This window comes from Pangasianodon hypophthalmus, chromosome 21, assembly GCF_027358585.1.
Source record: "Pangasianodon hypophthalmus isolate fPanHyp1 chromosome 21, fPanHyp1.pri, whole genome shotgun sequence".
Lineage (NCBI taxonomy): Eukaryota > Metazoa > Chordata > Actinopteri > Siluriformes > Pangasiidae > Pangasianodon > Pangasianodon hypophthalmus.
This window is the reverse complement of record NC_069730.1, coordinates 7,370,276-7,397,592: the sequence shown is the minus strand read 5'-3', so window position 1 is coordinate 7,397,592 and position 27,317 is coordinate 7,370,276. Positions and strand designations below refer to the sequence as shown.

At 38.8% G+C, this 27,317-nt stretch overlaps 1 protein-coding gene across 1 annotated transcript in view; it reads right to left on the bottom strand.

Moving 5' to 3' along the window:
• Window positions 1-27,317, bottom strand: part of dscamb (Down syndrome cell adhesion molecule b) — a 135,162-nt gene that overhangs the window by 45,639 nt on the left and 62,206 nt on the right. The window contains exons 4-6 of the mRNA XM_026941410.3: window positions 9,867-10,013; window positions 5,656-5,934; window positions 5,141-5,416 (exon numbers count right to left, since the gene is read on the bottom strand). Of these exons, the coding sequence (XP_026797211.3) occupies window positions 5,141-5,416; window positions 5,656-5,934; window positions 9,867-10,013 (702 nt within the window). The remainder of the gene's footprint in view (window positions 1-5,140; window positions 5,417-5,655; window positions 5,935-9,866; window positions 10,014-27,317) is intronic.

Below are 27,317 nucleotides of genomic sequence, written 5' to 3'. Positions count from 1 at the left end.
ACGTCACTTCTTAGTGCCCACTGTCGGTGCGAATGCAACCCTTTAAATGGTATTGGGAAATAAATTGGTGCGAAAGGCCCTAATATGTAGACATCCCAGGTGCAAGAACTAACCCAAAAGGAAAACACTGAATTTATACAGTATGTCACTCCACTTATATGGAAAACAGGGAAATTTTTTGTCTTTCACAACAGTTGGCCAGTGCAATGCAAATCTTTCCACTGGGGCCAATATGTTACAGACAAATGTGACTGTGGAGATAAATCTAAACAGTGAACCACATCCTCTGTTAATGAGGCTGGATTGAGGCTTGAAAATGTTGCACAGAGCTGATATCAGAGAACAAACGTGGCTGCAGAATACTATGGCTCATACATACATGAAATAAGCATATTGAATACAGAAATATGCATATTTCAGCTCTAGAATGGGACGGATTCCACCTCCTTTATTGCAACCATAAAATGTGTTGAAAAAAAATCTGTCCAGACGCTCTGGCTCATGTAAAATCTCTATTGCCTGTTTCTGTAATATTGACTCCACTTTCACAGTGAATATGGGCAATTTAATTGGGTATTGCACTTATTTGAGATGGCCCCTTGTGTTCAATGGTGGATGAAGGTGAAACTGTAAATGATGCTTTGTGGACTTAGTGCTCAGTAGCCACTGATCTGATAATATCATCCTCCAATGCTTTAATAGCAGAGGGTAAACATGCCCACTGTCAACTGTGTATTTTCAAACCTGCCACTAGTTTTGGGTTAGTCTTTGTTTTAACTTAACCTTTGAATTCTGATCAGCTGCTGTAGTAGCAATGTGGTGTGTGCTGTATCCTGCATAACTTTTTTCATTCTGCCATTATGGACTTTGACCTCAAGTCTTCTGGGACCTCAAGTAGCCTGCTGTTCTACATGCTTAGTTTGTGTTTCAACCATGAAGGGGCAATTATCCAGTGCCTCCTTAACCTGTACACCACAGGCCCCAGCCCAGGCACCAGCAACAGGTGGGGAAAAGTGTTTTACCACCCTCTGGCAATGGCATTTGAGCAAGCCAAACTTGCCTTCTGATTTGTGTTAATAGACCCAGAACCAATGATTTCCCTTGCCTATGCTATAGCTTCCATAGCTTAGAGAACAGGTTCCCAAAGCTGGTCCTAAAGAACCCCACGTCCTTTCTGTCCTTGCTGTGTTTTCCTTGCCCTAACACACCTGATTCATCTAATCATCTAATTATCAGCCCTTCCAGAGTTGAAGTGGGTGTGTTAGAGCAGGAAAAATAGGCAGGAATTAGGAATGAGGCATGGTGTTAGAGATTACACTCGCAAGGTTTACAAACCAGCGTGTCAGTTCTTTTATATACAGGTTTTGCACAGTGCAGATCTGCCCACAATGCTTTGTTCTCACTTACTACTAGGGAGTTCTCTCTCTACTGGTGGCATTAATTGCAGCCCTGTGGTTTCTGCATCTGCCATTGCAGCCATTAAGTGTGCTCTGATAACTAGTAGGAGCTTTCCTGCATTCTATAAAGTTAAAGATATAAAATTTTCTTTAGGAAGCTGGTACAATGTGGAATAGTCCAGCTTGTGTTGATATAATGAGTCAGGCATTTGATCCACTGCATTAGGTCAAGGATCAAGTTTTTGTTTTGCCACGGTGGCCTTGAGCCTGCTTGGAACACATTATCCGCTACTGTGTGACACACTGTGCTTCCACTGTGCTTCCAATCAGCTGTACTGCACATTATTGTGATGTTGCATTGCTGATAATAGTTCTTGCATTTGGCCCATGCTCACTGGCAGCTTCTCTGCTCTGTGCTCCAACTCAGTAAGGGTGTACATTCTTTCCTCTCCACGGCACTGAAGAGCTGAACCCTCTGTCAGCTGTAGCTTTTCCTTTGATTGTGCCACAGAGGACCTTGCCTGCCTTTTCCTAGTATGCCTTGCAGTGACATCAGTTGCCCACTTCAGTCCACACTATAGTCCTACAGCTTCGGGGAAGGTTGCTGAATAGGCTGCATTCTTCCATAGACTGTGAGATGTGCTTTCTGTGTCACCATTGGCATTATGCTACAGTTGGGTCAAGGCTATGTCTTGAAGTCTTTAATCGGCTTCTTCTGCTTCCTCAGTAATACAAGAATGGCCTTGGTCACGTGTGTCACATGTGAGGTCTTGGTCACAAGGTGACAACTTTGTTTTTAGTACTCAACTAGGAAACTAGCAAATTGGAAAACTCCACTAGCTCCACAAGGAACCCGTTCCGGTGGTCTGGAATGTAAGGAAGCAGATCTTCGTTCTGCTGTTAGCAAGATAGTTTATTACTCAAGTCAAGAAAACCGCTTCAACTACATTAAGCTGCTGCCAAGAAGTAATGCAAAATTCACTCATTACACTCTTCTTCCCGGTATTGTGTGAATATACATAAGAGTTGAAAGGAGGCAGCATTAAGACCCAGTCATCTTGAAAATCAGAACTGTTATGTGGTGATGCTCTCAGCTCAGAGGTAACTTGAGTCTTGAAAGTTAGCAGTTGATAGCAATCAATTCTAATCCTCTGATCTGTGTAACACAAAGGTTAACATGAAATAGGAAACTGTCAAACTGTGGTCAAATTGTAAACATTTTTATAGATTGGGTGCTACTAGTCTAGCAATGCATGAAACCCATATACACCAGTTAGTTAGCTGATAGTATACTGTTAGTACATACATGCTATTATGCAAATACCACAGTTAATGCAGGACAGATGGGGTTTGAGTTTGACCATATTTAATAACAAATGTTCATACAGTAAGATTAAATTAAGAACCACAGCACTGCATTCTGTTGCACTCTTTCCCCATATTATTATTATTATTATTATTATTATTATTATTATCATTTCCCCATATTATGTGTAGGCACCCGATTGTTATTCTACCTTTCCTTCTTCTTCTTCTTCTGGCTAGGGTGTCTATGGCAGCCCATAGAACTGTCTGGTAAAAAGTTGTGAAATTTGGCACACTGATTGGGGAGGGTCTGAGGAACATTCTGACCAAATTTGGGCCTAGTGCTGCCAACGTGCTAGTGCCACCATCAGGTCAAATTTTGGCCTAATTTGGAAGTACTTTTATGGTCATACCTTTTGAACCATGTGGGTTGAGATGAGTTCAGGCGAGTGAGGCTGTATCTCAGCACTGAGTTTGCGCACTGACACAAAACTTGGTAGGCATCTTCAGGACCATGACCTGAGCCTATGCAACAAATTTTGTGACAGTGCCAACTACTGGTCAAAAGTTACAATAACATGCTTAAAATGCTTCCATATAACTGCCATTTTTGCTACTCCTCCTCCAAATTTTGTCCAAACTTCACCAAATTTGGCGAACATTGTCTTGAGACCTGTCTGAACAAAATTTATCAAAGGAATTTTGATATTCAAAATTGTAATGCACTGGCAAATGCAAAAAATAGGATGTGAGGGTGTATTTCAGCAATGCATCTATGTATCATCATGAAACTTAATAAGTACCTTCAGGACCATGCCCTGAATTTACCCAAGAAGTTTCATGACTGCTCTAACTTGGTCAAGAACTGTAACAACTTTTATTTTTTTCTTTATATCATGAAGGCACACCAAGATCTGAAATTCAAGTGTACTTCCTATCGATCATCTTGGATTTTGTCAAAAACTGGGGTTTTTTTCGCTACTCCTCCTACAAATTATGTCCAATCAACACCAAATTTGGCAGACATCAAATTCAGAACATGTTGATATTCCAAACGGTTTGCCCATAATGTGCCAACAAATCTGACAGCGAAGGCGCCAAACAGGAAGCGAGGCTGTATCTCAGCAATGACCTCGGCCACTTTGGCCCTGAAGATGACAAAAAATCTGGGTAGGAAGCTTCCTGAGGCTATACGACAAATTTTGTGACAGTGCTACTTACTGGTCAAAAGTTACAATAACATGCCAAAAATGCTTCCATCTAACTGCCATTTTTACTACTCCTCCTCCAAATTTTGTCCAATCTTCACCACATTTGGCTCACGGCATCTTAAGACCTGTCTAAACGTGCACAAAGTAGGGAAAAAGGCCCAGACTGATGAGAAAAAAACATAAATACCTTAGATTTTTTTTAATTGCAAAAAGAAAAAAATTTTAGGTCAGAGCAGTAGCAATCATGACCAAAGGTAGCAAAAGACAACTGCGCAGTAGTGGCAGCTACAGCAGCAATGCCACCCTGCTGCCCATTTGTTCATCTAGACCTTTCCTCCTGCAGTCAGAGAATTCCGCCACTGTCCGTGGTCAAAACACATCATGAGTGAAACTTCAAATCACTTTTGAATCCCTTTGCCTAAAGTTATGGCTCTGCTTTCCTGTGACTGCTTAGGCAACCTGTGACTGCTTAGGCAGCATGTCTGTGAATGTGTGGCTCACAGAGTCTGAATGCTTGGCCCCAGAAGATGCTGCTTGCAGCTTTTATTTTATTTTATTTTATACGCTGAATACAGTGGCTTTCTGAAACATGCCAGTTCTTATTTTGCAAATCATAACTAAATATTCCGATAAAATATATGCTATGTGTTATTGTAGTTTGTTTGTGATGCTCACGTTTTGTTTAAGAATAATCTCTAATCTGTACTTGCATCTGCCTCCAACTCCAACAACTGACACAATGTCATTCCTGAGCTTACTGAGTTAGGGTGACTCAGCTTATAATCAGTAATGATTTTCACACAGATTAGTAGAAAAAGATGCACACTGGAAGGCACTGAATGTTTTTGGCCTGTGGTCCTACATATTTCTGCCGCATCAAAAACACAACTTTCTTCATATTTGAACATCTAGGTGGGTTTTGTGAATGACTAGGCTGTTGTGTTTTAAGGCATCTGCTTACTGATATAATCCAGGCATTCAGAAGGTGAGTGAACACTGGACATGTGAGTTTCTAGCAGCTTTCACTCGAATAATTCCATCATGCATGGTGATAAAATACTATTGCTGGATCATGCATTTATCTATAGAAAATGTTAGATTGAGATTAAGCTGTGTGGCAAATGTGTGTATGAGGGGGTAAATTTTTTTTTTCAAGAGAGTGGCATCCTTTGGGTCCCTCTCAAACCTGCTCACAAGTCATTTAAGATTAGGTTAAAACCAACTCACCCTCCAGAATGACCTGCACAAAATCCTGGGTGGACATCTTGCCATTGCGTGCAAAACACTGGTAGGCTCCTCCATCACTCTTGGCCATGCCCTCCATCACCAGGTTCTCATGGCTGAGGCCAGTGATGCGGACATTGGGCCCTGGCTGGATCCTCTCACCATTTCTGTACCAGGTGATTTCATATTCATCAGAGCCAGTGACACTGCAGAACAGAGAGACCTGACTGCCCACACTGCCTCTCACCTTACGAGGACTCACCACTGCTTTCAGGGGCTCTGGAGAAGAACACACACAGACATAGTAGAGAAAATCAGCTATTTTTCCATAATCCAGCCTGAATCTTGTGAGTTTTCACCTTTCAGTGGTACTTCATGGCTGGCATTTTCCTTATTTGTTTACATTTATGCCATTATCAATTAGATCATGGCCTGACTGGTGCAGACTCAATGAGTGGTTTCAGGATTATAAAACATTTCACTCTTAAACAATTTTCCACAAGAAACTGGGAACTCACGTTTGACCACCAACCGTCCCACCACCTTGGCATTGCCAAAGCTATTCCAGACTTCACACACATAGTTGCCTCCATCACTGGGTCGGGTGGCCTCAATCAGGAGGCCTGAGACACTCTGGTGGTAGCGACTGTCTGACTCCAGAGGGCTGTTGTCCTTTAGCCAGCGGTACCGAGGCGGAGGATGACCCGAAGCCTTACAGGGCAGCTCGACCCGATGACCGACCATGACCTCCTTCCTCTCAAAGCCATCCAGAATCACTGGAGCTGAATCCACAGGTTCTACAACAAAGAAAGATAAAGAAAGGTAGACAGACAAATAGAAAGTAATTAGTGTTACTTTGCCGGGGTAATTTACCTCTAGCTATTACTCCTGCATTAGTCTTTATTGGTTTCTATAGTCAAAGTGTCATCATTTTGTATAAAAATGTTTTATGATAAGTCTAAGAAAACTGCTTTGATTAATATCATATAACATACTGGGCTCTACTGTCACACAGGGGCAAGCACAACTAAGCAGCATTGTTTAGGGTAGGTTTAATTCATTTGCACTCTACTGCCATTTTCATGGTCAGAAATGAATGTCCTTGAGCTGGTGTTTTTTCCTGATGTGTTTGTGAAAGTGAAGCCATAAAAGTCTTGTCTAATATCTTGCAACCTTTAATGTCAATCCATTTCAATATAAATGGAATACAAATACAATAAACTGAATTAGTTTATCAGTATCAAACTCATACACACATCTATCACTAAGTCTTGTACAAGTAACCCACAAAGCAAAACCTACAAATAATGCCAACTGTGTAAATAAAAAATAGTAAAGTACCAAGTTGAGAATAGGAAAATAAAAATGCACTTCCTTTTGTTGCTTCACCTTGACCTCACTTGTGTAGCCAATAAAAGGCCTCAGCCAGGTCATGGTCATCCTTTGGCCATTGACCCAGGTAGCCCTGGCAGTCCTCCACTCAGTAGTAGAAACACAGTTACATACCTAACCCTCGGTTTTATCTCCTTTGTTTCTTTTCTGGTCCTCTTTCCCATTCTCCTCTTATTGATATGGATTCAAGGAAGTGGATTCAAGACAGAAAGTATAGAGCAATAAAATCTATTTCTTGCATATAGAGTGCATTGATGTGAACAATGAATAATGGACTTATTATTGTTTTTGCCGCAATGACTATCACAAGACATGCACTCCATTGTTTGAGTTGGTGTGCAGCAGCATGGCCATTGTGGACACAAAGTAACTAATCTTATAATCTCGACTAGTCCATAAACTTAAAATTTGTGTGAATAACTGAAACTCTGTCAACTTTCCCAAACTTTTGTGTATTTCATGATAGGATAAAGAGCTGTTCATGCCAAGCCATGATGGAGTTAGATAACAGACATACCAACACCCAAATTGTTTGAGACCTGAATATTTGCAACACACAGCCTTGTAACTGCATGTTATAGACATGTAAAGCACACCTCCCAGGAAATACTGGTGACTATGCATCAGTATGGAAATACTGCTGACTATGCATCAGCTTCCTCTGGCACTCTGAGGCCACAGTGAGGAGTAAAACAAGAAGCAGATAAGGCAGCAGAGCTTGCTGGGAAGAAAGAGGTAAGCTTCTTTGCAGGGGCAGGAACTGGCAGTGGGGAAGGGCAAATGCAAGAGCTGTTAGCAGCAATGCAACAATGCACAAAAGTGTAGAGCTCAGAGGAGCTTATAGTAGCCTACAGCTATCATGCCTCCAGAGACAGACCTTGAGGTACTTTCAGCAGCTGCCTCTCATTCTCTAGCTTGAGGCCCACTTTGGTAGAAAGTGCTGAGAGTGGCCACCGGTCCACCATCTGAGGATCAATGTGGAGTTCAGGAGGTCTGGCTCAGGAACAGTGGCGATTGTGCTGCAGGCTTATATTAAGGCGACCTTAGTGAAACTTAAGTTGATCTAACCCAACTCATGGTACAGTTGCCCAAGAAAGTTACTGGGCTATCCAACAATGTATTAACTGCATTAAAGAGTTCTTATACGCACTCAAAAGCAAATCGACGCAGCACCCTGAGAAAAGAGCACATTTACTAATAGTGATGACAGATACGGAAGGACTAATGTTGAGATTAATGCCTCTACAGACACTGTCTCACTAGTGTTACAGGGTGATGAAGCCATGCTTGTAAATCTGGGTGGCATGAAGCCAAATATAAAGGAGCTGGGAGAAAGGTTCACAAATTGTACGCTGCGTATGGTGAATGTATGGGGCACAGCTACTCCTGGCCACAAATGAGATAATGCTGATACAGTAACTGCAAATGAAATGGGTCCCACAATGAGAAACAGGGCAGTGAACTGCAGTAGATCACTGGAATTGTTCATGTAGATGAGAAGGCTAGCTGGCCATTCCTGGAAGTACACACTGTGCCAACTTCTGCTATTACTATTATAGGTCTCCAGCACACAGGTCTGAAAGGCACTAGATTGTCGTCTTGTTCTGTTCAAACATTTTGAGGCAGCAGGCTACCTTTAGACATCTTTGTCTGCCAACACAAATATTGAAATTCTTGCATCTGTTCAGCAAATTGATGGTTGATTCCATTCTTAAATGATTCATTCAGTTGCATGGACAGCCCATACTTCAGCCAATACTGCTGAATGTACTGAAAACCTGGAAATCTCCAGCTTGAACCAAATGAACCCAAATGAACTCGAGCAGTGTGACTAAAAAGACAGAGTTGTTAGCAAACTAAAAATATTTAGCCATCACCCTACTCCTGCAAAGCTAGGTTTAGGAAACTGCATGTGTCCATAGATCTGAAAGATGAATTTCCACATATAATTGCTGCAGGATACAGGAGATTTCTTCTCTTTCACATCAGTGGAGTTCCATATCCATTCCTAAAGAGTGTTCATAAAGAGTATGCAAGTCTCCCTACAGCACCTGCAATGGCAGGGTCTGTGTGTAGTTCTTTACGTGGACAATTGCACATATCTATATCACAAAGATAGTGGTCACTAGTAGTGTGAGTCCAGGACACATTCTTCCCATCAAAGAAGGAAATTGTAGTGTTAGATGCCTCCAGCAAGGTTGGAGAAGCTAGTGAAAAGTACTAGCTTCTCTTAAGAGCTGCCTACATATTGGACTGATTACATGAGACATTGGACACATGGATCTCACATTCCTGTGCCAGGGGAATCTGTAATTTTGAAGTAGGTAGTTCATGTAAGATGAAAACACCTACAGAAGTGCAGAGCATTAGTTTGTTTGTGAACAGACAGACAACTCCCTGTCTGATATGATTCATGAACAAGGCAGAGACAGACACAAGCTCTTTATACCAGGATGTGTTGGTGCATTATTGGCCATAATGGATGTGGATGATGCAGCAGTGCCTCTGGCAGACTGTGTAATCATTGTGTTGATACCCCCATTGAATCTGAAAAGATCATTGTTTCACCTGTTAATATTACTGATGGGCCATCCATGTCCACTACCCTGCAAGCCAAAAATGTCACTGTGGCACAGCAGAGCGCAAACCTTGATATTGTGCTCTGGCCCCTGGGAGCAACCCCACCATACTGACACAAGATGTCAGTCACTCTTGTGAGTCTGCATGCTGCAACTATGCGGCACTTAAATGCAGGCAAGTGAGAAGTTTTCTCACTTTGTGCTAGGGGCTGAATAGACTAGTCAACTGATTGCCTAATACATTCACTACTCAGTGCTCTGGGGAGCTTTCTACTAGTCAATGGAAAAAAACAGTGAGACAGACAGTAAGGAGGTACAGGCAGATTGTAAAGAAAGTGGGCAAAATGTATTTTGTTAGTTTAAAAAATTTCAAACTGGATGAAGCCAATGGGCTCTCAAGTGTAGAGCTGTATGTTCGCCATGAACATATGATACAAATCCTCCTGGTGACTTTGATACATGGCCACCACTAGTTCTGAAGGAAACTGCTCTGGTGTTCCTGAACACAAGGAAATAGAACAGTTGGATATGTATGTAACCCTGGTTCTATGATTGAGTGGAGGGCCACCAGGGCTAACTGGTACACTCGGGCTAAGGAGAATGGCCAGAGGAGAAGTGTGCTACTTGTAGTTGACAAGGAAATGAGCAAATGGGGAAACGCCACAATTTTTGGAAAAAAAAAATGCTGTATGGTTAGTCGTAAAACCATATGTAACCTGCTTTACTTGTTTATCATATAAGATGAATGAATCCCTCACCTGATAAAAGTAATCGGGCACTGTTACTTTGTCTTGTCTCTCCTGTGTAGCGATGCCGCGTAGTGCAGCGGTAGATGTTCACTGCATCCTCTGACTGCACGTCCAGAATATACAAGGCCCCTGTGGATGTAACGAGAAATCTTGATCCTAAAAGTGAGAAGAAAAGATAGAGAGACTCAGTATAATGGTATCAGGTCACCTAAATGTGTCATTTAGTGTACACAGAGTCATAGAATATTTACAGTACAACATTGTGCTATTCAATCAAATTCAGTAAAGGGGAAAGATGATTGGATGTGTGTAAAATATTTTATTTTATTCTTCGAGTTAAAGGCACAGGCCAACTTGGGGGTAGTGGTGAAGTAGTGAGCTGTTGAACGTGACTGTGCTGCTACTGAGCTGATGGAAAGATATGCTGTTACCTCAAGCTTAAAGTGAGATGTATTAAAACACAACAGCTTGTGTTGTGTGAGCAGCATATAATGATAGAAAAATAGTTTGTTTTATTAATTTTTTCAATTCATTGTGATTTTCCTGCATTGCCTCCATTCAGACCAATCGTGTAAAAGCCAATGCAGCTTGAAATGGTTTGTTGATGCATGCAGTCTGCCAAACACAGCTAGTGGCATATAGGGTGTGAGGGTGAAGGAAGAGGAGGGGGAGAGAGGGGGAAAGGAGTCTGCAGCTATTGTAAGCAATGACCTACTTAGGAATGGGCGTTTAAGATTTGATATCCTAAGGGGGGTTTGGCTTCTAGTTTAAAGCTAGTTGTGTGAGAAACCACTACTATTACTATATTAAACCATACACTATGTGTATGTGTTTCGATATCAAGAAGGTCAAGGAGAGTAGTCCTCCAGACTCTCATTCCTCACCATGCACCAGCCATCAGTTTTATTATGTAAACCCATATCACACCGAGATGCTCAGTTACAGTGCGAACACATCATTGCATGATTAACAGTAACCAAAACAAGCCACAACTAAGACCAATAGTTAACACATACCTACATGCAGACGCTACAACGGCAATGGAATGCAGTGCAGCTGATTGAGGGATTATGGTAGCCAAATGTCTCAGAGATCTCAGAGATTTGTAAAAACAGTCTAAACAGTTTTTTAATTGCTATTGATTAATACTAACTGACACACTGGACACTTTATGTGCCTCGTATTTTCTACATTGCCTGGTAAAGCACTAGCAGCTGTTAAGGCACACAAATTTCTAACCAATATTTGGCATTAGTTGAACATTCCTTTGCACATTTCCTAGCCGAATTTCATTTGTCTCCTGGCTTCCAAGTACACTGGAATACAGTATTAGAATGTCAGTATTCTCTCTTGGTATTCCAATTAGCTTATTTGGAGCTAATCACAGCTAAATACCGGAGCCAGACGGCAGTTGTACAGGGGATAAGAAGCCTTATCATTGCTAATTAAGATCATTAAACCTGAAACACCCCACCCTAAGAACTCCAGACCAGCTGACAAAGGCACAGTACTTTTAGTCTGGTCTTCAAGAATAAGACACTACATTAGAGAATGTTTTATGTCTTCCTGGTGTAAAATAAGTAGCAAAGGTAATCTGTTGGGCTTTTCTTAGATAAAAGCATGTACTAATCAAGTGTACAGTTGAGAACCTATAACACATCAGGATGAACCAATATAATGGTGTATGGTATAGGACAGAGGTTGAGGGTGCCATAGAATGGAGATGGATGCAAGTGCAGATAATTTATTACATAAAGTGCAAGCAGACCAACCAAAAACATGAAAACAAGAACCATAAACATGAACTGTGGAGACAAGGCAAGAGACATAAAGACTGTAAGCAATAATGTGGCTATTATTGTGAGACGCTGAAAGACTGGAACTTAAATAGTAAAAGACTGAAAGACTGGAACTTAAATAGTTTTACAACCAAGTTTAAAGGACATCTATATCTTGCATTTATCTAGTATTACCTGTCTACAAAGTTTTCATTTATTCTATTCATGCCAAAATATGCTTAACATAAAGATTTAACAGTTTAGAAATCATATTTACATCTGAGAAGGCTTTCCGCAACTACACACGAACTATAAAGATAAGCTGTTCTGACTCAGATTGCTTATTTGTAAGAGATTTTATGATCAAATAACAGTGCTTTTATTTATTTTATTTAATATATTTGGTTATGGAAAGTTGCTCAACATTCAATCCTTGAAGACAATGTAAAACTAGATTTTTTTATTTTACTTTGTTAATTCATGTTCATCTGTGGTCAAATTAGGCACAACTGTTCAGTATCAACTACATTAAAAATAGAAAAAAGAAATTCATCAAAATTCAATGACTTTTGCCTGAAAAACATCAGGATTTTTTTATTATGTCACTATGCATGTTTGTTTTGTATTTTGTGGCCACTTTGAAATGCCCACTTTTTATAAAACAATGTTTTCAACGTGGTACTAAAATGTAATAAATACAAATCTTATACATACTCGAGCCAAGCAACAACATATTCAAGGAAAACTTTAACGGTCCCAGAACACAGCTCTGTGGGACAGCGTGTCTATTCCTGAACATATCATTTTCATTTGTGTGATGTCATACACTGTTATGGTGTGTGGTGTCAAACACTTTGAGGTCTAATATTTTCTATTGTTTTCTGTGTTTTGTTTCTGAGGAACACAATCTCATTGGAATGGGTCTATAGCCAAACCAGGCCACATGAATACAAATATGAATGTCATATCAAAAATCGACACAAGAGCTCACATTCATAGCAAATAATTTAGTAAATGAAAGCAATATCCAAAAAGCTACAGCTTTTTTAATGAACATCAATGAAGCTGGGTCCTGGCACCAATTGCCTATTGCTCCTGGTGTGCCTAAAGAAATGGTTATATACTGTATATATGCATGTATATATAAATTAAAAACTGGAGATTTTAAATGTAGAAAAGTAAAGGTGCATAGTCTAGCCATATATTCAGTTCTGTTCTACTCAGAAGTCAGATATTTCTGAGCCTTAAAATATCTGAGACATGCTCTGAGGCTGATCTAAATGCATTGCAGTGACTCAACTCATTCCACCCTCCTGAAATTCTGAACATAAAATTCTGGCATAACGATAGCTTGAAGGCTAGTAGGCATGGAGAAATACTTGAATTTAGTATTGTTATGCACAAATTAACTGAGTCATAAAGATTATCCTATGCCCATCCCAGCACTTATTCACACTATGATTATACTGAACATCATAATCATAATCCACACTTAGTACTGTTTGCATTGTCTCTTTCACTGTAATGTACTCTGCTGTCACCCAAAAGAGGCTAAGATTTCTTAAGGTTTTTTTCTTCATGTCATCTCGGGTAGTTTTTCGTTACCACTACTGGGCCTCTCAGCACCCAGCACATTTCCCAGCATGACTAGCACGGCTCTCGTGTAATTTTGCTTTTGGTCCTGTCTCTGCCTCAGTCATGGACATGGGTTGATTACCCTAATGTATTCACCTGTTCTGTGTCTTGATTAGTTTGCTTACTTCTGCCCTGTTGTTTCTGTACCTTCTTGCGAAGTCATATCATACTTTTGTGTCATTAAGTGTAAGCCTTAGTATTCCATGTTTCATGTTCTTTCTTTCTTGTGGTACTTCCTGGTTTGGACCCTTGCTTGTATAAAGTGTTTTGCTTATAGATTATCCTTATATTATGTTATCTGCTTGTGTTTTGGCCCCAGCTACACACTTTGATGATGATTCTTGGATTATCCTTAATAAAACACAAGCTGAATCTATGCACTTGTGTCCTGCCTCCCACTGCTGTATGTTACACTGGCTTGTTCGTTAGGGATCTAGATGATCTACAATCCACATTTCTGTAAAGCTGCTTTGTGACCATATCTATTGTTAAAAGCACTGTACAAATAAAACTGAACTCAACTTAGCCAAGCTAGTCAGTGCACCGCCATTTTGACTATGATGTCTGTTGTGTCTGTTCGTAAGTTTCTGATCTAGAATTCTGACAGATTCAGCCACATATTTCCACTGCTAATTGTAGGTTTTTTTTAATCCTGAGTACACCTGGTTTGTAACTAATAACTCAAGGGCTTAGTATGTGTTTAGTGGTCATAGTTTTTCATTCCACATGTGACAGTTCTGAGCAATACTGGGTGTAAAATAATCCATAGCAAAACGATCTATTGTAATGAAATACGAGTCCAGCTTCAGAATGGCTGTTGTACGTGCGTCAAGAAACTGAGACTATGGCTCACAACCGTGTCACATGTCCACATATAGCAATGCTGCAGGACATAAAATGATGTCTAGAATGTCTGTGAGCAGTAGCGAGATGCCAGTGAGTGATAAGCCTGCCTATAGTGACTGACACTAGATCCAGAGGCCCAGGCTTTTAATAAGGTCTTATGCCAGTAATTATGCTGACAATTCGATCAGCTCAGCCTGAGTATCTGCATCCCAGGCTGATCGAGAGGGCGAATTAACGCTGATGTAATGAGTACCATTTGTCACTATTAGAGTGATGTGTTGACAGCAGCCTACATCATCATGGCAACAGTGGGTAACCCTGAACCCCTAACAAATACGGAACAATCCGACCACTTATAATGTAAAGCAAAGATGACATCACTAACATATAACTACATGTCTCAGGGAAATATATGCATATATAATATATCATCATCTATAGCACTCTGAAGCATAAAGATAAAATGTGGACTAGGAAATGTATAAAAAAATGCCTACCCATATAACCTAATATCCCATTTTACATATATCATGGCATCTAGTTACTTTACATGATAATATGTAAAGAAGAAAACATGACAAAGAGTTACCTTGAAGTTGATTATTTTCCAATAAAAACATGTCACAATGTGTTTTTTCCCTATTATACTGCATCAATTTTTAGCCAATGCTAATGTTTTTATTTATTAAAGAATGACATGTCATAATTTGTAACTGTTTATAGTTACAAATTCTAAGTTGTGGAACGTCTTTGATGCAAGTCAGTTCCTGTTATCACTTATGTTATAGCTGCTATTAACAGTCTTTCCCTCACTAGCCTATTTTTTAAACATCTTTTTATACCATATCAAAGTTTTTCTTTGTTAAATATAAATATCAATTATATATACAGTAGATATAATTAAATGATCTTAAAAATGGTTTGCACTTAACAGTGGATGCTGTGTTTATTGTAAATGATCAGAACATCAACAAGTCTGCACATTTTCCCTATTAGAGCTGTTAATTTCCTTTACATATTCCATTCAAATATTATTTACTTAAAAGACTGAGTATTCAATTCTATTTGAATATTACAGAGGCAATATTGTCATTGGCAGAGTGAATATTAACAGTTCATACACCTTCTCGAGTGAAGAAAATTGTGATGAGGCAATATCATATTTTATGACTAACATTAATATTTACAGTTCTTTATTATTTTTTATTTGACCACAAATCAAAATAATATTTATTATAAATTAATTGATAATGTTACATGTCCTATGTAACACAAGCTCCTCCATCTTCAACTTGCCATCAGCATTGGTTAATTGAAAGCTTTAACACACAGGACGAATCCCAAATGGTTTAAAATTCACTATATACTGTATGATCACTAGATAGACTGTAACGATGATGTTATCTAGTGACATTGTGCCTAATAGAAAATGATTGGAGTGTATTGGAAATTCTAACATGCTAGTAGGACTCATAATGTTTGTATATAATTATATAAAATTAGTACACAATTTAAAAAAAAATAGAAGTATATACCGTACAGCAGGCATTATTTTGAAGCTCTTCTGCTACATCAGGACACACAGTCATTTGACCAATTTTTGCACATATTTAATCTATACATGAATATTATTAACATTTAAATAGTATTCACACAGTAATATCTGATGACCCTTTTCTCTACTCCAGGGTTCATATAAGCCTGAAAAATGTTTGAATTTGGCCAGCCTGAGATGGAGGCAGCATGACAGGAGGAACAAGGACAGAAGGAAAATGGAGGGGAAAAATGAAAAAAAAAAAAAAAAGGACAGCGAGTACGAGACCATGAGATAAAATGAGAGAGAGTAATCAAACGGCACACAAGACTTCGTTATGCTGGAACTCGTTAAACTATACCGCTGCCTGGGGGCCATGTCCATCTTACCAGCACTTTTCCTGTCTGTCTGACAAGAGCTGGGTTATTTTCAGCATGGCCATGCACCTCAGTACCTGATTGGAGCAATCATCTGCCCGGGCACTTTATCTGCCTCTTGTTGCGCTCCTGTCCTCTGAATGCTATCTCACAAAACCATGTGTGCTAGACGAGAACTGGGGTCACCCTGGAGGGCAACATGCATCATCAGTACTGTTTAATGGTCTGATACAGGCTCTGTGTGCAAATGATTGTTAATTGCAATTTTCTCTTTACATGAAATCACCCTATTTAAGTACAAGACAACGAAAACATTATGGTCTTAAGTGAAAACAGGGCCACTGTTAGTGTACAGCTCATTAAGCGATGGTAAAAATCCCGATAAACAATTTACTCATCCAGACTCGACAGCCTAAACATAAACAGGAAAACGAGCATTTCCACCATTTCAGGTTTAAGAATAGTAAGGAGGGTGTAATAATTTGCTCATGTCACTACGTGTTCCTCCACTATGCTTCAATCTTTTACCTATTCACTCTCCATCCTCGTTGACCATACTGCTTTTTAAAAGAGCCAACGGGGAGTTGTAAAGGAAAACAGAAAATTCCTGTCGGGTCACATAATCCAAGAGAGATGTAAAACTGTATGACATACGACATTAATAAAAGGTCAGAGGCAGAATCATATATTAACTGTAACGAGACAGTCATCTCTCTGGAATAAAAAAATAGCTGAGAGAAGATGCATTCATATTGGGACTGATTTTTTAATAATTTCAAGTCTTTCTTTTAGGATATAGACAAGAATTACGGTATCTTACACACACACACACATATATATATATATATACACACACACACAGACACACACAGACACACACACACACATTACTTCTAGTGATTGCTGTCATGTATGTACAGTCAGTTCTATGCCTGTGTAGTGTATAGTGAATACTCTGTATAGTGTAAAAAGTGTATCGTGTCTATATAGTGTATATTATGTATATCAATGCAATACAGTATATGGTCTATATAGTGTATCACATATACATATAGTGTATATTCTGTGTACTGTATGCATGTACGTTATATACATACAGTGTATAATTTGTATACTGTATAGCATATACTATATAGCCACATGCACAGTGTATATATATTGCAAAGCCAGCTATAGTCTTTGCAGTATGACTTTAAGCATTGACTGCTGCAGGGAGGGAAATGCACACCCAGCTTTGACAGATTGTCATGTTTGCTATTTTTTGACACATTTTTGTATGTAAATTATGCTGAATGAAGCTTTGATAACGCCTACACCCAGCGTTTTTTAAAGAGTGGCACGTATGAAAGTTCAAATGGCTCCAGTGTTTTAATTTTTGTTAATCTGTGATAACTGAGCCACCATTCACCTGACGAGGCAGGCAGAGGGAGATGGTATGAGGGTGTGAAGGGAGCAGAGGGAGGATTATGGTTCCAGGCATCACAGCAGTCCATGAGGGTGCTGAAGGCAGCCTCCAAGTGTGCACTCCAGGGACTCACAGTGGTGGAGGAAAATTAACAGGAAAACATATAGGGAAATCATACGAAAACAGCTGGAGGCCTGTAAACATGCACCGAGCTATATTTAGAAAAGCCAAATCTTAAGCAAATCCTGCACCTTAATTGCTATTTGATTGATTTGATTGCATGATGCAAAGACTTGTATGTCATTATGGATGGTCATGTGATATGCTGGAGCGCAAGAGCTACTTTCCCTCTCTGTGTTCTTACACAGCCGGGTGAGTTGATTAAGATTTAGTGAGTTAATGGCATAGAAATGAACACAGATTCCTCGTAATTGATCCTGCCGGCTGTAACTAAGCACTAAACAACCTAAATTGGAAAGTAAGTCCACACAGTCGACAGAAACACATGCAGGACTTTAAAAATAACTTGCAAATGAAAAAAATGATGCTTGTTAAATGATGGTTAATAGAATTGGAGAAGGGTTTGTGTAGTTCAAGCATTTGTGTGTAGTATTAGTTGATGAAAGTGGAGTGTGCATGCATGCAGTGTGAGGAATGGATGGAGTATTCGCTCCATTCTAGAAACCGGGGCTTCAACAAAATCCTCAAGGGGAGAGGGGGCATTGTTGAAATGTATGTAGGAAATTTTTCAAAGGAATCATGCCATTGAAGCTGACACTCATTAAAATTCAGATGCCGGGCTGAAATCTGAATTTGCGTGCGTGTGTGTGTATGTATATATATATATATATATATATATATATATATATATATATATATATATTGAGCAGTAATATATATATATTAGTATATATATATATATATATATATATATATATATATATATATATGTATATATATATATATATATATATATATATATATATATATATATATATATAGAGCATACGTGTTGTGGCATGGGAAAACCCTTCTTATGGTGAAATTTTGACATTTTCTACTGTACATCTAGCATTTTAAGTTTTGTTTACCCCAAAAGTGAAAAAGGAGAAAACTGCATTTAAAGATTTCATTTTAAAAGCCAATATCTGATTACAGATTAAATTGGTTATCCATATATCTGTTCCTCTATGGATATTCAACAAAGTCTGACTTCACTGTGTGAGGAAATCACACTCGGTTGCTTAAAGTTGTAAAATGTCAAAAATGTCAAAGTATGTTATGGGCAGAAAAACCCAGTTTTTGCCAAAACCACAGTAACGTCCAACATCGCCACACATATACACACTCACATTAAATAGTAATACATTTTTTCCCCCTATTTTCAAATTTTGTTGGTAGTCCATTTTTTTCTCACTGCTCCTTGTGATTGTTGTCAAGATGTAAAGTCAGTTTAGAAAGAAACTTTACTAGCTGGTCTCAAGCCAAATAAAGGCCAATCTGAGCATTGCAACCATGTCAACATCAGTGATTTAGTGGTGTGAATCTAACTAAACACACCAATTAAAAGGCAGAAGTAGTACACAGTGGTGGTAGAGGTGTGTGAGTCAGTAGCGTGTGTGTGTGTGTGTGTGCTAGGGGGTTCCATTCATATGAGGAAATTGAGGTTAAAAATTATGCGCCACGTGAGCCAAGCCTGAGCAAATAGCTGCCTTTATCAGCAGCGTCCCTGCCACAAGCAGACACACACACACACACACACACACACACACACGCACACACGCGCACACGCGCACACACGCACACACGCACAGAGGGAGAGGAAGATGAGGGAAGGAAAACAATGTGAGGCAGATATGACATTCATGAAGAAAAAGATATGAAGAGAGAGACAGGGCATTTTTTAAGGAAGGTCTTGTACATCTGTTTTTCTGCCTGGATGTAGGCAGGATATGCTTCACTTCTCTAGCACTGACATAATCTCCTCATGAAGCACACTCTTGGAAAAAGAAATTATTGCAAATAAAATACCAAAGATACAGGAAGAGGAGAAAGGGGCTATATGGTATATATATATAATTTCTAAGCAAAATGTATTGAAAAAAATTGAAAGCATGTATTTCTTTAACTATCGTTCATGAGAATTTACTGAATGCATAAATATCATTCTGGCACTTCTCTTCAGGTTCTCTATTCGAGTTGTCAAGATACCGTAATTTTGATTTCACTAACAATATCATGTATTGTTTCATATAAGCATACATAATGCTTGATCCCAAAACAATACCATGACAAAGGACATAAAAAAAACATTTATCACTTTACAATATGCATCACATTGTGTTTAAAACAGTATTAAACACATACCGTGGATTAAACCTACTGGATTAAACCTATTCAGTGACTGGTCAAACTATATAATAACTAATAGTTCTTAGATATATTATTAGATACATTAACTATAAGAACTCAATAATAAATATAAAATCTTTAATTATAAAAACTCAATAATGAATATAATAACTTTATTATGGCGGATTGTGATTTCTACCACTGTACCAAAATATGCTATTCCTCACAGACCTCACAGATAATATGTGATGCATTAATGAATACAAATTCTTCACTGGTGCATTTTCAGGGCAATTAATATATCGAAAATATCATTTTTTTAGCAAGTGCATTTTTCTACTCAGTCACCATAAACAGAACTGCTGCTTATTGTTTTTTTGTTTTTCGCACCATTCTGTGTAAACTCTAGAGACTGTGTAAACTAATCCCAGGAGATCAGCAGTCTCTGAAATACTCAAACCAGCCTGTCTGGCACCAACAACCATGCCATAGTTAAAGTCACTGAGATCACATTTTCTCTATTCTGATGTCTACACCGTTCAGCCATAACATTAAAACCACTGACAGGTGACGTGAATAACATTGATTATCTCATTACAATGGCACCTGTCCAGAGGTGAGATATGTTAGGCAGCAAGTGAACAGTCAGTTCTCAAGTTGATGTGTTAGAAGCACGAAAAATGGGCAAGCGTAAGGACCTGAGCGACTTTGACAAGGACCAAAAAACGACTGGGTCAGAGCAACTCCAAATCCGTGAACCGGCGACATGGTCATGGGCGCCCAAGGCTCGTTGATGCGCAGGGGGAGCAAAGGCTAGCCCGTCTAGTCCTATCCCACGGAACAGCTACTGTAGCATAAATTACTGAAAAAGTTAATGCTGGCTATGATATAAAGGTGTCAGAACACACAGTGCATCGCAGCTTGCTGCATATGGGGCTGTGTAGCTGCGTGCTGACCCCTGTCCACCTACAATGGGCACGTGAACATCAGAACTGGACCACAGAGCAATGGAAGAAGGTGGCCTGGTCTGATGAATCACATTTTCTTTTACGTCATGTGGACAGGCGGGTGCATGTACGTCGCTTACCTGGGGAAAAGATGGCACCAGGATGCACTATGGGAAGAAGAAAAGCCGGCAGAGGAAGTGTGATGCTCTGGGCAATGTTCTGCTGGGAAATCTTGGGTCCTGGCATTCATGTGGTTGTTACTTTGATATGTACCACCTACCTAAACAGTGTTGCAGACCAAGAACACCCCTTCATGGCAACGGTATTCCCTAAAGGCAGTGGCCTCTTTCAGCAGGATAATGTGCTCTGCCACACTGCAAAAATTGCTCAGGAATGGACTGAGGAACATGACAAAGAGTTCAAGGTGTTGATTTGGCCTCCATTCCCAAGATCTCAATCCGATCGAGCATCTGTGGGATGTGCTGGACAAACAAGTCCCATCCATGGAGACCCCACCTCACAACTTACAGGACTTAAAGGATCTACTGCTAACATCTTGGTGCCAGACTCCACAGCACACCTTCAGAGGTCTTGTGGAGTCCATGCCTCAACGGGTCAGAGCTGTTTTGGCGGCACAAGTGGGATCTACACAATATTAGGCAGGTGGTTTTAATTTTATGGCTGATATAAACACATATAGTGTGGCGATGTTGGACGTTACTGTGGATGAATTCAGGTCAACAGCCAAAAAGCCAAAAAAAAGAAAAATTATGTTTTGGCAAAAGCTGGGTTTTAAACATATTTCAGCAACACAATGTGCAAAGCTACAAAATTTCCTTAAACCAAATTTTTTTAAAAACCTTTTATTTTTAAAAACCTCCTACAAAAAAATGGCTTGAAAACTCTTAAGTTACATTGTGCAAGCATTGTACTGGAATATTTTCCTAGATGTGTCTGCAATAAGATTTTATGACTATACCACAGCTGTCCTTGTGGAGGAGTCCGAGAGCCTTCCTCTCTTCCCTTAAAAAAAGAGAGACTTGCTAATCACAGAGTTTGATAGCTCATTTATACTGAATAGAGAATATAATAGAAAATAATTGAGAATATTGATTCAAAACTTCTGAACAGTAGCATAGTTGTTGCTAATCAGAACACCAGGTTGACAGTTGTTATCAGTGCTGTAATATGGTTGCCTGCTGAGTGGATAGAGGTCTCTGACTGTGAAGTAAACAGCCATGTGACTATTTCAACGAGGTGATTTCCACTATTAACTTCCAATTTAGTACCAAAGATGATACTGAGTCACATGCTTCTCGCAGGTCATGCTTCTGCCTGTCTCTACACAGACAGAAAGAACGAGACACTTCAGGCTCTGTATAGCGTCTAATTTGATCTACTTGAGATTGCTACTTCCTATACTTCATGTAATTAACGTCAGATGTGACTAATTAAGCTGACGCTAGAAATGAACAAAAAAGGAAGGAAAGTGCTTGACTCTCGGTGCTAAAAGATGCAGACAACTGTAAATATTGTCCCAGTTGAATGATTGCATCAAACAAGTGTAAATCTTTGATATTGGATTTCTTTTGTTTGGATATAGCAAAGGCATGTTCATGTCTTTACACATAGAATGAGACATGAATTGGCATGAATTTGAGAAATACATACAGGGGAAACAACTATCTCCAACTGTATTCTAATTATTGCTAACTGGCTCACTTACATTAGCAATAATTTCAGTTACACCTTGTATTGACATGTGATCTGTATCCAGAGATCAACTTTTGGTCAATGAATGATCTGATCTCATCATTGTTGTTACATCTGGAATGCATTATGATTGCATTTTCATTTATTTCATACAATATGCTAGTAGAATAGCTAACTAGGTCAGGATACTGTAAAGCCTGCGCTTACTTTTCTCATGCCAAGCAAGGGGCCGTCCTTTACAGTTGTCTGTTAGCGACAACATAACATTAATGACAACACGCTACCTTTGCAATTATTGTAAAATGACTGACGGTAAATGTCTTTATTTGGCATTGCTTGTACATGATTAAATATTCCATGACTGAATAACCTGCTTATATTTTTCAGAATATAATTACAATGCTATAAAGTAAACACAATTAAAAAGATCAAATAAAATAAACACATAGAATCAACAATTTACAAGTCAGCTTGTTCACTCTCACCACTGTGACAATGCATATTTAAATTCTTTCCTGTTAACAAGTCACTGACTGATGCATCAATATTTTAACCGTTCTCAAAATTGAACTCAGCAGTGTAAAACATCAGAAGAGTACTCAAGTAAGCAATAACTCATCATAATACAATGAAAAATTGCAAGATAGTGTAGGTGTGTCCTTTCTCCCTAATGCTATCACACTGCGACACTATGCGCTGTGTTTTTACCGAACCTATGATCTGATCAAAATGTACTCCCATGTTGTCTGATCATGTGATGTGAAAAATGTTAATGCACAATGTAAACAGGGTGATGTAGAAAGTGTATGGGTGATGGGGTGATATTTAGAAAGTGTATTCAGAGAATTGTTTGTTCTAGATAAACATCTCATTTCAGCACAGACAGTATTAAATGGATAGAAATGGGTCCTTCATTCAGTCATTTATCGCCAGTCAGCAATCAGCTTTATCCTGGTCAGGGTTGCGGTGGGTCCGGAGCCTATCCCGGGAACACTGAGTGTGTGACGGGAATACACCCTGGATGGGACACCAGTCCACCGCAGGGCTAGATTTTTACAATTGTTTTCAATTGAGTTTGTAACGAACACCTACCATGTCTATGTAGGCAGGAAATCAATATAGGTAAAAATGTAGGTAAAAACAGGCACCGGCTAGCCACAAATTTAATAACCACTTTAATGGAAAGTGTAGTGTGTCTCTTCATATATCCACATTTTCTTCACTCAGCCTCATACTTCTACCGCATATGGAATTGCTATATTAGGAAAACATGCAGTGTAGCCCAGTGGATTGTGAACTGCAAAGGAAATTTTAAGTTCTGGTTGGACGTAAAAGCAACGGTGGTAACAGTAATTTTCTTTCTTTCTTTCTTTCTTTCTTTCTTTGGAACCTAGTCTCCAGTAACTATGGATAATTCAAATGAATATGTATGAATACACATTTTTTGTAACGAGTACTCTGTGGGTCTCAATGAATATGTATATAGTAGAAAAGGTTATTTTTCATGGAAATGTAATTCAGGAAGACGTGTAAAAGTCCTTGCTTTTAATTATACTTAGGTAAAATAAAATGGCACTTAAGTATAGCAACAACGGACAATGACTTAATCATTTCTACGTGTACAAAAGCAGAACTCGTCCTAAACAGACAGTAATAATGACAGAATTCAAATAATATATTTCAGCTAATGTGAGGAGATTGATGAGTTCCCATGATGTTCATCTATGATGGACATTTTATCTCTACATCAATGCAGAGGCTGCTTCACTAACAGCTGATAAGAGCAGCAAGTGATAATATTATTATTTGATGGAGATTCAGAGTGCAAGTACAGCGGCCTGTAACAAACCAAAACACGCAGCAGCAAACCAGAAACCGCAAATCTGACCAGCAAATGCAGAAACACATCAACGTTAACTAAAAATGGAAAGCCCTTATTAGACAAACTTGTTGCTGAATGGACATGGCATATGAGTATCAAAATGAAAAACATTTTTTAGTCTGTTATCTAGTTAACTTTAAATGATTAAAATGATTTTAATGGGATGTTACTTATGTTATTATAATGAGGAATAATTCTTTCTTCTGAACAACTCGGCTTCCTTGGGTGGGTTTTCAACATTCACATACTCATATTAATGCTGTGCCGGACATATTTAAAAAATAACATTATATGAATGCACTTGATATAAAAATAAGCATGAATAAAAGCATCAGTATTCAACATCAGGTTCATTCAGGCTGATATTTTTTTTATTGTAAAAATCCTCCTGCGCTGTATTCTTCCACAGTCTCTCAGACTGACACTCACTGTAGCCAATCAGTAACGAGTATGCATTCAATAAGGACCTACCCTTATCATAGGGTTTGGCATTTTTTTCTTTTACTGTTGTGTTTTCTGATTTGCTGTTGCATTTATGGTTTGTTAATGTGTTTAGCAAACACATCAATATGCATAACATCTATGCCAAAGGGTAAAAGACACAGGAAATAAAAACCCCACAGTCAAGACTACATCAAAAAAAAAAAAAAGAAAAAAGAAGGTGAGGCAATGGTTAAACCTGCTTTGTACAATATTACATCACTAACTTAGCCTGGTGGCTGTTTTGCTTGGAGATAAGGACAGAATTTCATTCACTCCAGTCAGGTCAAAACAGATTAGAAGCCATATCTATTATTACAGTAATGTTAGCAGATACCCTAGATATATTTTTGAACAATCATTCCTAACGAACAACAGCATATGTTGATTCTCTAAATACTCTAAATCTCTTAAGCTCAATTAAATTGCTTTATAAAGTCTTGAACAATATATACAGAACCACCACTACACAATAATGAGCACAAGGTGCAGTTTTGAATTTTATGGCAATTTTTGATCATCATCATAACTGTTTGAGTGCAGGGTGATTAACTGTTAATGATTATGTTATTGCGTTTGAGTGAAAGGCAATTACAGCACGCAGAGTTAAAGCATATGAGCTGCAGAGCTTTCCTTTTGTCTGAAGGCAGGCTGCTGGTTAGAAAATAGCCACAGAGTGTATAAGGGGCTGACAGACAAGGGTGTGTGTGTGTGCGTGTGTGTGTGTGTGTGTGTGTGTGTGTGTGTGCGTGCGTGGGAGGAAAAACAGAGCTCTGTGAGGGTTTTCTAGACTGAATAACAACACCATAAAGATGACAAGACCACAGATGCTAAGTCACTGACTGTCTTGTCCCTCTCTTCCCTCTCCCTTCATTTCTCTCTCCCTTTCTCTTTCCTTTGCATGGTTTCACTCGCTTATCCTTTTTGTCTATTCTCTGCCTCACACACGAGTCAGGAGACATGAGGAATAGGTGACAGCACTGTGTTTTTTTTCCCTCCAAAAAAAACATGCAATATGTGGAGGAGAGAGAATAGATACACAGAAAACACATATTTGGCATTCTCTCAATAAAACATGTTTTTTTTTTTTTTGTTCATGCTAACACCTCCTAGCTCTTCTTTTTACTCTCTCGCCTGCTTTCTATCTCTCACCACACTCACCTCATTATGTGTGACTGGAGAGAGAAGGTGAGATGGTTACTGTGACAACCAAAAAAAAGGGGGATATGGAGAGAGAGAGTGAGAGACAGAGAGAGAGAGAGAGAGAGAGAGCAAGAGAGCGAGAGAAAGAGAGAGAGAGAGAGAACGAGAGAAGGAAAAGCTGGTGAATCTGTGGCACATAAGAGTGATGCGGCAAGTGTGTGACTAGTGTGTATCCTATTCATGTGGCAGGAATAAAGGGGAGGAAACGTAACAAAGACGTCAGTCCTGGAAAAATGGAGCCTGAGCGATCACTCCTCTGTGCTGTCACAGCAACCGCCATGAAAGCAAAACTGCTCCAAACACCCCCCAACCCACCATATACACTCCTGAGCAAGATGGAGAATCCTCCATTTGAGCCGACTCACTCTTCCCCACCAACACACACAGTTTCCGCTTGCCTGCGTTCGGCATCCACTATGGTGCCCCACCACAGTTTCTAAATAAGCTCTTCATTATCAATTTGAAATCCTCGCACTTTTTAAAGGTGCGTTTTGTCATGTTTAAAGGTGCTAATGGACCTGTAATAATCATAGAATTTCAAATACAGTTAAGAAATAGTACACTTTGTAATACTGCAACGTAATTTCTCTAGTCATTCTATTTCAAATTTCTGTTTATATTTTTCTGGCCTGGAAATTACCTCCATCCCCAGTTACAACAGTGTGCTAAAAATTACACATTGCTACTTTAAGGCCACTCTTTAAGGCTTTAATTGCCTAATTTAAGGCATCCGCAACATTCATACCAAACAATATGTTACAATATTTAAATCTCTCCATGTTCAATTGCTCAATACAACAATATTTAAATCTCTCCATGTTCAATCGCTCAATACAGCAATATTTAAATCTCTCCATGTTCAACTGTATCAATCGTAATTTACTTTAATCATTATAAACGTCATTTCCCAAAACCTAATGTTATTGCAATCCATGTTGCCCTAGATTAATGATTTGTGCTCATTCATGAAATTCTGTTGGTTACTAGCATTGTGTTTATAGTCTTAAAAACTATATTATATAGCATAAGCCATGTGAGTTTTATCAGATTTCAACTGAGGAACATCCATATAATCACACTCTGGTCTTAAAGCCTGACTTAAGGTTACACTTAATATATTGATTTTATATATATATATATATATATATATATATATATATATATATATATAATATATATGTATACATACATGTAAATAGTGTTTTCTTTGTTGTTTTTTTTTTTTGTTTTTTTTTTTTTTGCTATTATATGTATACACCTATGCATGATAGGCTGACCATTGGGCATGTAATCAAGATAAAAAAAAAA